Source organism: Alosa alosa, chromosome 1 (assembly GCF_017589495.1).
Source record: "Alosa alosa isolate M-15738 ecotype Scorff River chromosome 1, AALO_Geno_1.1, whole genome shotgun sequence".
Lineage (NCBI taxonomy): Eukaryota > Metazoa > Chordata > Actinopteri > Clupeiformes > Clupeidae > Alosa > Alosa alosa.
The window spans coordinates 44,353,916-44,364,947 of NC_063189.1; the positions used below are offsets into that span (position 1 = coordinate 44,353,916).

Genomic DNA, 11,032 nt, shown 5'->3' on the forward strand with positions numbered 1-11,032 from the left:
CTGGCAGGGGATGGAAGCGTCGCGGCTGGCCTCGGCCGTGGACGCCAGCACCATGAGCGCCGGCGACGCCAGTGGGTTGGGCAGGTAGGAGGAGCTCTCCATCTTGAAGGCCGCGCGGTGGAGGTCCATGATGGAGTCCGGGAGGGGGTGCGGGGGAGGGGGCGAGCTGACGAGGGAGGAGGGGAGGAAGGTGGACAGTGTGGGGTTTATGGTGGCGGTGTTAGGTAGGGGACTCGGCACTGGAGAGAGTCGGACACTGGGGTCGAGGGGGGGGGAAGGGGGTGGGTCTCTGCGCGGAGGAATTCGGGTCGTGGGTCGGTCTCACTGAGGGGTCATCCTGAAGTTCCTCTTCCTGTGAAAAAAGGAAGAGTAGCTGTCAGCACCTACACACACACGCACATAGACGTCTACATACACATCCCCAAAACCACAACAAAAGTCTGCTAGCCCCTGTGTGTTAAGAGAGAGAGACAAACTCTGTGTGAGTGTGTGTGTGTGTACGTGTGCATGAGAATGTGTGTGCATAACATTATATCTCCCTCTCCTTCTTCCCGAGAAGTTGAAACTTTTTCCCCTCCTGCAGATCTCTGGTTTTGATCGCATATAAGCTTCTTATTTCTGCATCTCTGTGTCGCTGGAGCGGAACGGCGTCTGTGGCAGATAAAGGCAGCCCTGGCGATCAGATAAGAGCCCAGCTCCGGCTCCGACTCCCTGTGCTCCCCTGAGCCGCTTCGGCCCGCACGCTACTCGCCCACTCTCCTCACCCCCCCCCCGGTGGGATTCGCACGCTGATATCATATCGGGCCGCCATCTGCACAGGAAATTTGACTGAATGAATAAATTAGCCGCACTTCACCTCTTGACCCCCAGCGGGTGCAACAGAGACATGAGGTCCTCTGGAGGATTTAGATGGGCCGATTGGGGGAAAGTGTGACTTGATTTAATGATGGATGGTAGTGGTGACAGTTTCAAGGTGTGTGTATGTGTGTGTGTGTGTGTGTGTGTGTGTGTGTGTGTGTGTGTGCGTATATGAATGAGTGTGTGCGGGTGTTTGTTTGTGTGTGTGTGTGTGTGTGTGTGTGTGTGTGTGTGTGCATTTGTTATAAATTGTCAAGACTTAATAATCATGGCTTGAATTACTGTACATTATTAATTTCTGATCTTACTGTATAAGGATTTGAAATGTTACACACTTAGCAAAATTAAATATTCTCCCTTATAAATCACAAAAGACTACAAATATTACACTCATAAATCCTAAGAGCACTGTATCAATAACACATAAATATTAACATTAAAGAGAATTCCTCTATAGTAAGCAATGCCTTAAAAACAATTTGCCACTATGTTACATATATTCAAATGCTCACTCTTTCAGCCAGCCTCTCTCTCTCTCTCTCTCTCTCTCTCACACACACACACACACACACACAAACAAACACACACACAAACAAACACACACCCATAATGTTTCAAAGTCCATGCAGACTAGCATTAAGGCAAGTTCAAGGGCATTAAAATATAGACATGTTATCATTATCACAGCATGTACATCAAAGCCTGTAATATAACCTCTGTATTCACACAGCAGACGCAGACCCCACAGCGGACATGATCTGAAATGAGCTTTCCATTATCTCACACATGACCGAGACGTGTTTGGCCTCTCCTGCCCAGTGGGAACGTGTACGACTACACCACTCACGGCTGGCCAGATGCCCACAATTCACATTGTGCTCCGTCTTGCACACTATTTAGCAGGTAAAATAGCACCATGAAAATGCACGGGGACATAAAAAAATGAATAAAAAAAAATCACCCTTGTCCCTTCCCTCATCACCCCTCCACCCCGTCTCTCAGTTCTCTGTATCAGATCTCTCCCCTCGGATAACCTCTAAAAAATGAGTCCGTCTAGGTGTTGATAGCAAGGTAATACAGTGATAAGTACCTGGATATTTCAATTTTATTATCATTACCATCAGCGTGGCGAGGCAGTGTGAAACTGACAATCCAATAAAAGGACACAGGATATCCCCGGATGGCCGAAGAGAAAACGCAAGCAGTCTGAGTGTGATACACATGTGCTAATCGTTCCTCTGGCTCTCCCGCACTCTCTCCTCTTCTCTCTGCTCCTCTCCTTTCCTCTCCTCTCTTTTCTCCTCACTTCCCCCCTCTCCTGTCCTCTCCTCTCCTTTCTCCTCTCCTTTCCTATCTGCTGTTTAGCTGGTCTGCTTGCCACCCCAGAGGCACAGAAGCACAGAACAGACTGAGCGGCCTGAGTGTGCTGTTCTGCTGCTGCCTGACACAAGGGCAGGGCAAGTCAGCCTGACACTCACCCACACAAACCCAGAACAGCACAGAGAGAAGAAGAAAGAGGAGAGGGTGAGGAAAATATAAAGACTAAAAAGTAGAAGAAGAAGAAGAAGAAGAAGAAGAAATAGAAGTGATGATAATCATGCTGATGACAATGATGATGATGATGATGATGGCATTGAGGAGAAGTAGAGACTGAAGTGAAATGAGAAATGAAATGAAATAGAAATGGAAAGAGATCAAGGGAGAACACTAAATTGCAGCATGACAAGAATTTACGACAGCTACATCCAAAGAAAACATACTCCATTCCCAGTGGCTGCATTTGAACTAGCCGCCATACCTTCAGCAATAACGCCAAATTATGAGTGTAGAAATGAGTCTCCACTTTAATACATCTAACATTTGAATGCGCATAAAATGATACACCTTCTGCTTTATACATGCTGAACAACGGTGCCACCATTTTAGAATATGGCAGTCAGGGATGCTGTTTGCATGGTAGGGAACAGCTGATTACTCTAACCAAACTTATCATTGGCAATGGAGCAGAGAAGTTACCGTAGCTCACATTTTATTTGTCTTTAAAATGACTTTCTTGAGATTTCATTTGTCCTATCACAGTGTCAGCCATACTGACATGCAATATATTTCCACTCCAAAAGTTCCTGATGTTAAAACAATGACATGCTATGAAACAGTGCAGATAAAAAGTTGTCAAAGATAGATTCCCTTGGTGTGGCTGAAGAGAAGAAAACAAATAAAATAAGATTTAATATTGAAAAAAATGCTTGTCAAAATCTGACTGCAAGGCAATTGTAAGTCTCGAATGAATAAAAGTTTCCGTGGAAAATTACATTCAAACCACGGCATCTGTGCTTTCCCCTGTCAGTTAGTATATTTAGAGATTGTTGACAACCGTGAAAGTGCCACTCTTACATTTTATTACAGGACAGGGCAGACACTGTCATTTAATACCCCGAGAAACCCACACACACACACGCACACACACACACACACACACACACACACACACACAAAGACACAGAGGGAAAGAAAGAGAGGAGGGGGCGTCTGAGCAACAGTCATGCAGTATTGTATTACACTGCAACATTAAATAAACAAAGACATGAAAATCAAATAATTCAGGAAGTAATTTGTATTCATGTTCAGAGTTCATTTACATCTACCAAACTACAAAGACACAACCTGTCCTGCACATCTTTTGAAATAATTACTACTACACTACCAGACAAAACACAAGGCTAAATTTACACTGGCAAGGAACCCTATATTTTTTTTTTTCGTAACATGGCATTTCACGCATGCAAACCACAGTCTTCCCTTGCATTCAAACCCATTTCCCCCTCTCAGTCAAGTCCAGTGGTGCCATCCAATATTTGCCAATATGGCACTAGGAGGGTAAACTATCTCATCCGCATCCTGTGGTCTGCTCCTCTAAGAGCACACTCTGTATTCCGCGCTGCACTGTCTGTTTTGGGGGGACCGAAGGCTGCTGGACAGTCAATACTATTGAAAATACAGTCCGTCACCGCCGCCAGCTCTGGCGACTCGGGACAGCCGGGCTCATATTTCCTGCTGAATTAGAATCACAACCTACATGATATGAAAACTACAGAGGTGCAATTCAATAACACGCCACAGCTGCTCACCAGGAGGAAAAAAAAGATGGAAAGAAGGCACGTATGGCGAGGTGAAAGAGAGATTTAATACAGGAGCAAGCACTAGATGGGGGATAATGACACTTGGATATACAGCAAGCTAAATCAATAATGACTGTACAAGCTGTGCCACACAACAGTAGTTCACTAACAACAAATAAATTCTCCCCAGTATATGACACACAATAAAATCTGCCGATGACTATCAGCCATCAATCTGCAAAATATCTGCGTGCGGCTTCCAGGGATGCCATGCGTCAAACCAGTAACTACCATATCTACAATTTATTTATTTATTTATTTTGTCTAACACACATTTTACACAATTTCTCCTCTGAGAGAAAGCCTTATGGCAACGATTCAGTGACGGGTAAGTGTGATTCACTGAGAACAAAAATAATTTCCCCAAAGTTTCCCGTGGCCCGGCCTTTTCATTTCAGGGACTGTTGGGCTGTTTGTCTCATCCCGCCCACCTGAGCCAACTCATTCCACCCTAAGTCCAGATTATTTGCAAGGTGTCTGGCTCCTGGGCTCCAAACATGCACCAGACTACAAAGGAGCGCCCACCACACCGATCCTCACCTCCGCTGTCCAGCACACTGAGACTGGGGACATAAAGAGAGAGAGAGAGAGAGAGAGAGAGAGAGAGAGAGAGAGGGAGAGAGAGAGAGAGAGAAAGAGAGAGAGACAGAGAGGGAGAGAGAAGGGGGGAGAGAGAGGTTTTTCCCCCTTTGCTTTCCAGTATAGGCCAGCCGTCACTACTGGACAGCAGCTTGTCCATAATAGATAACAAAGCCCATGCAGGGAAAATGCAGTCAGCATCCAAGCCCCCCACGCCACCCACCCGATGACAACTTGTTGGCCAGCCTCCCTTATAAAACACCCCTGACTAATTCAGCTGCTCTGTCAACACCACGCACCACCACCGAGGGCCCGAGGCCATCACACATGTGCAAGGCTTGCTTTCCGCTCTGTGTACGAGTGCGCATGTGTGTATATCTGTGATTATGTGTGATTATGTGTGTGTGTGTGTGTGCCAAGAATGCACGTTTAGTGTTACACAAATGATCATTCGCATAATGTGTAATGTGTGATGTGCATCTGTGTACGCAGGTAAATATATATATATATATATATATATATATATATATATATATATATATATATATATATATATATATATATGAATGCCCCCAGGCATACGTGTGCACAGATGAATGTCTAAAGGATGGTGTAATTAAATAAATGGCATTTGCAAATGTCTGCATTCCGGAGACAAACTGCTTCCCACTCCAGGGTTGGAGTTGTGTGGGAGGGCAATAAGAAGCACTAAGACAAGCTGATAGATATCTGTCTTCAATCGATCTCAAGTAAATGCACTGCTAATGCCTTCGGGGAGGCATCTGAAAATTAACTTAACTTATTTTCTAGTGCTGAAACTCAGATCCTAATAATTGACAAATGGGGAAATGGGAGAGAGGAAAAAATATCTGATAGCTGTTATTTCAAAAACTCATATCATCAGTGGGAGCCCACTGAGGCTGTTCCGACAATGTGCCTGTTGTCTCAGTTTTCACCAAATTCATCACACCCTATGCAGAAAAAAAGCTCCTGTGTTAAGTTGTCAGAAAGCTCTGGGTACAATTGTACAATTTCATACTTTTTCTCAAATGGAGAATAATTAAAATACATTCATCTAAAATATTTTCAAACATCTGTGTTGTGTATGTGTGTAACAGTTTACACACTTGAGGAGAAGCAAGAAAAAAGTAGGATATTGTTGGTGGATGTGTTTTATTTCTATCTAAACTGTGTGATGCTGATAAAACACCTGCTCTTAAAAGTCCGTCTACATTTTTATACATTAATGCTAAGCCCACCAGCGAAAAGTATTGGAATATTTTCATTTTTAAAATATAGTTTAAAAACGTTTTTTTTTTAAAACACTTTGTTGCCATAGTAGATCCAATCAAATAAACAAAAACATTATTATATATAGATATGGGGACATGTCTTCACATGGACATTGCGTGTTTCATTAATACAATTCTATATTTTTGTGTCATACAGTTATATTAAATGGGCATGTATATAACAATTAAAGGTTTGAATTACACTTTACACAAAAAAAAATACACTTTAGGAGTACCTGCACACAGCAATTCCCTAATACGCATGCATAGGCCCACACTACTGTTTTAATTAGCATCAGTAACCGTTACACCATGGAAAAAAAGCAACAAATAAAGCTAAACAACTACGTAAAGGCGTCGCTGCCAAAACCTACAAGTAGCCTTCCCCACCATAAAATGTCAAATGTTCCGCTTTGGAATTGATTAAAAAGGCACATGCAAAGGCGTGTCTGAGCGCACCAAAATATAAAGGAAAGAGGATGCGGAAGTTATCCTCGACCACCCCTGTTTGTCAATTTTATTATTTACTCCTGAACCTCTTGCCATTAAAAATAACTAATTTAACAAATGTGTAACAACAAAAACGTGTATAATTTATGCTACTGTGCTGCATGTGGATCTTGAAATTTGTTGTGTGCCACATGTTCAAACACCGTTTTTAATTTAGCCTACTGTCATGGTGTTCATTTCAATTACCATGCAGTACCACCGTCTGCATGACAAATTAGTTTTCAGTGAAGTGTTTATTAGCACATCAAAATATAAACATGAGTGGGGGCGGGGTTGTGCGTTCTTAGATGGGTTAATTCTACTTTTAATATACGACAAAAAACAGCTTACATCGATAAGAGTTAATAGACCAGGGGTTATCAAGTCGGCGCAGTGATGAAATCTGAGGTTAATTTACTTTCGATGTTGGAAGCGTCGGTCTGACTTTGAAAAATATACTCTAAACAGCCAGCACCGGCGGTGCCAATCGCTTTGAACACTGTCACAAATTATCCAAAAGTGAAGCGCACTACTTGCGGTTGCTCTTTTCTGTTTCCTCGAAACGTTCCGTGCATACCAGACAAGACTGCTAAAGAGATGCCCTCCTAATTGTTGGCGAGAAAGAAAGTGTTTCATTCCGCTTGCTCGCTCTCCGTTTTTTAATTCCGCGCAGCGCACAAATCCAGATTAAAATAACTCTGGCTATTGACCCGGCCACTGGAATCGACATTAATTTTAGTTCACTTCTCACTTTGCAAGGGAATCAATGTGAAGCAATAACAGCTGACATCGCCGCTGAAAAGGATAAAAAAGAAGCGCCGGCGCTAGAAATCGAAACGCTGACAAATAAATCATCTGTTACTTTTCTATCTTGCAGCAACCTCGACTTTCTGTTCACATGCGTCTCTCCTGCGGTGCTTAGGGAACAAAACCATAGGGAATGCCTTTTTAAGGAAATGTGTAGAAGAGAAAAACAAATTCCAATTCGAAGCTCCTAACAAATGATGCGTGTAGCCTTTAAACAAATCTAAATGATCAATTTAAAATAAATGTTAAATTCTATCACTGCATTGTTGAGATCATGTTTAAATGCTGTGAGTGTTCCATGGACCGGAAGCGCAAATCTGTTTTAAAAAATAACATTTGTATATAATACATGTGTTCCTCACATGGGATCCTAACTTATGTTCACACAATCCGTCGAACAGACAGGCTATTGCTTGCCTGAACACCCTACGTGTGGTTTATTAAAGATCTTCCACGCTGATTAACACAATGAGTAGCCCACAATTTAACACAATCACATACTATAATCACAAGCTTGATTGTGATGACTAATGATTTATGTCTTGAAAAATGTGAAAGGTCATCTAACCTTGTGAAGCAGCCAGATTTGCTCTCACAGTTGGTGAAGCCCCTTCTTTCCACCGACAGATAATGCATATTGCATGGGTAAACTACAAAACATAACAAAGTTTGGTGTCATCACAGGCAAGTGTGTTCCTTGCAAGAACTGTTCTTAATTTCCTAGTTCTTTTTTTCCAACTGCATCGGCAGAATTGGTGAAGAAGTTGTCTGGTAAGGTTCACTTGAAATGTAATTGTAAGTAAATGATACTGCTTTATTTTGGGATATTTCTATATCTCAAAATATAAAACAGCCCTCTCACTGTCTATTTTAAATTGCTCAATTTAGAACATATAGCCAGCTCATAACTTCGACCATTTCAATGAAGCAGTTAAACGTTTCACACAAATATAGATGCCTATCCTAAAGCGGAAAGTCCTCTGCATGCGACAGAACGCAATGGTTTAACGCTTTTGGTAACGTTAAAATAAAACTTGTTCAATGTTTATCAATAAAAAAAACTACTTTCACAACTAGGCCTATGCTTTAATTTACTCCCTCAATATCTAAAAAATATGCACACGGTGGGTGGCAACAAATGTTTTTATTATTATCAACCATAATTTTATTAAAACTCAATTCTATAAAACTGCAATAAAATCAAACCAAGTCATTATGCTCTTCAATAAATAGGCCACATTATGTTTCAGCTGAGGAAACACTACTGTATTTCAACTATAATGAGTTCAGTCTTAAAACTAGGGTCTGCTTGTATAAACCCGTATAATGATATAGTGTCAAACTCGAGATAAGCTTGAGAGGAGACGCACAGCCCAGCTACTCCTTGTGTTCATTATTGTGAATTAGGCTTGACGTACTCTGTATGCAGCGACTCATTTTACAGCTTATCAGTTTGGCGGAAACATTCGAGCTTGTAGCCCAGTCTGTCGTTCTAGGCAGGATGTAAATTGTAGTGGTCCATAGTAAACAGGTGTTTCCCTTGGTACTGCTGACGACTTGGCTAAGCTTTCGGTTTAGGTCCTGTGAGGGTCCCACTCACCACACGGAAGTGGGAAGTCTTGGAACCATCAAAACACAACTTTAGTGAGTATATGACACTACAGTTCTAGATTTCTATGGAATTGTAATCTCTCTCTCTCTCTCTCTCTCTTCACACACACACACACACACACACACACACACACACACACACACACACACACCCCCACACACACACTTGCTACTCTTACAAGACTACAGTCACTTGTGGCCTCCGAACAATCCGCATTATTGGCCTTGTATGAGTGTTAATTTATGCTCTGATTAGTGTGCCAGCGTTAAATTGAATGATTCACTCCAAAGAAGAATTATAGCTACTCGCGCCCAAATGCTTGGAGAGATGTTGAAAGGGCAAAGCAAAACAACCCGTGTTCATGTTCTCATCAAGAAGTCCGGTGGCCTGTTAAAACAGTAAGTTTAAAACTGTAAGAGTGAGTGTGGCCTACTCCATATGAGCAACCACAGGTATTTGCATTTTTATGACCACATCAAATACGCCTATAGGTTTAATCCAGTTAAACTAAATCCGTTCGCTGGACAGTTAATGAGATGAGCCACGTCCCACTGGTCTTAGTAAATGTCAAATCTGAAGTGGCACCGAGGAGGGTTAGTTGATTTGTTTAAGTAGGCCCGTGACAAACATTAGCAGTGAAAGTGAGCAGCGATACCATGAGATCTCAGTTACAATTCCGCATGGCCAAAATGTTAAGGTGTTGACACCATGTCAGGTGTAAATTGGTCCGTTCCTCCGGTGATATTAGGCTACCACATTTTCCTTAGAGTTCAAGCTTAAGAATAGAAATGTGTTCCAAAACAAAGGCAACGTCAAAGAGAAAAAAGCAAGTTGCAGGTCTTCTCATTAGTATGTTAATCATGTGATAAGTTTAAACAAATGTCCTGTGTGTTCTGCTCGCGTAACTGGCACCTAACTCTGTCCATGAAGCAAACTCCAACTACCCGAACGCTCCCGCTTTTACACCCAAAAAGACAAACCAAAAGTAAAGAGGGAAAACGTTGACGACACATTCATCATAAAATGTCAGAAATGACACACTGGTGACATGCACATAGAGGTGATTAACATACAAAGACGGGCTGGTTTTAAATGTAATAACAAATGTTTGACAATGTCCTGAAGCAAAGGTCTCTGCCTACCACACTTCGGGCAATGACTTAGCGTATAAGACATTGAGATAAGGCAGGATTTTCCGTCTGATGTAAAAGAAAGTTAAACAAGAGCAAGGTCCCATCGAGTCAACTGGTGATCATAAACAAGCTCTGTCAAGACATTCGGTGCACTTACGTTGTTTAAAACAATCCCTTTGAAGATTCAAGATGTCCTTTTATCCTCACGACCGAAACTTTTCAGGGCAGACGAGCGAACGCACAGGAGATAACGGAGAAGCATGGAGTAGAAAGAAGTCGTAGCACGCTGTTGGATTCAGAGAAGGTAGCTGCTGTCCCAACTCGAAGGTTCACAATGGTATCAGTTGCAGAAGGAATCTGCGTGGACTCGCAAAAAAAATGCGAAAGGCAGAGTGATTCTGAGGTGGATGGTTCACATTCACAAACAGTGTTTTAGGTGCAGTGCTGCCGCTCAGCGCCAGGTTCGCTCAATGACTGACATTCTCTCCCATTCCTCTCTCCTCCTCCCTGTCCCCCAACCCCCCTTTCCGCGCTCCCTTGAGGGATTTCAGCGCTGTTTTGTGAGCACTGAATGAATTATCTTCGGACTACTCTACTGTGGAGGAGACCATGGGAAATGAAGTCCACAGTCAAACAAAAGACGTAAACGCTGAATGTTGTTTTTCCTTTCCAGTCTAGGACAGGTAAGAGGACAACTGTCTTGGACATTATCGGGAAAGTTCACCAGTCATACGTAGCCAATTCTTGCTCTAAAACAATAATTAGGCCCCCTGGGAAAATCAATTTAATATTTTTTAAATACACAGAAATCCAACATTATAACAGTTTCGGAATGGCTGCCTGCGCTTGTTTATGGAATATAAGTTGATAAGTAGAAAAGATACAACAAAAATGTCTCAGGGTATAAAACAGCTAAATTGTCATTGGTCTTTACCTTTGCATTTTTGAGTTGCTAAATTGTGGGTACAACTTGCAACCAAAGAACATTTAAAACGATTTGTGAAAACAGTTTAGTATTTAAGAAACACTAGGTGCTGCTTGGTAGAGGCTGGAGATTCGAGTGGTAACGTAGCCTATAACAGA

The 11,032-nt window shown here is 42.2% G+C and overlaps 1 protein-coding gene across 10 annotated transcripts in view; it reads right to left on the reverse strand.

Moving 5' to 3' along the window:
* rnf220a (ring finger protein 220a) overlaps positions 1–10,412 on the reverse strand; it is a 135,970-nt gene extending 125,558 nt beyond the window's left edge. For all 10 annotated transcript variants that reach the window (XM_048255955.1, XM_048255946.1, XM_048255931.1 and 7 more), the window contains exons 1-2: positions 10,107–10,412; positions 1–352 (exon numbers count right to left, since the gene is read on the reverse strand). The exon at positions 1–352 is cut by the window's left edge and continues 538 nt beyond it. In XM_048255955.1, coding sequence (XP_048111912.1) covers positions 1–129 — 129 coding nt within the window. In that variant the 5' untranslated portion in view covers positions 130–352; positions 10,107–10,412. The remainder of the gene's footprint in view (positions 353–10,106) is intronic.
* Positions 10,413–11,032: the final 620 nt, after the last annotated feature.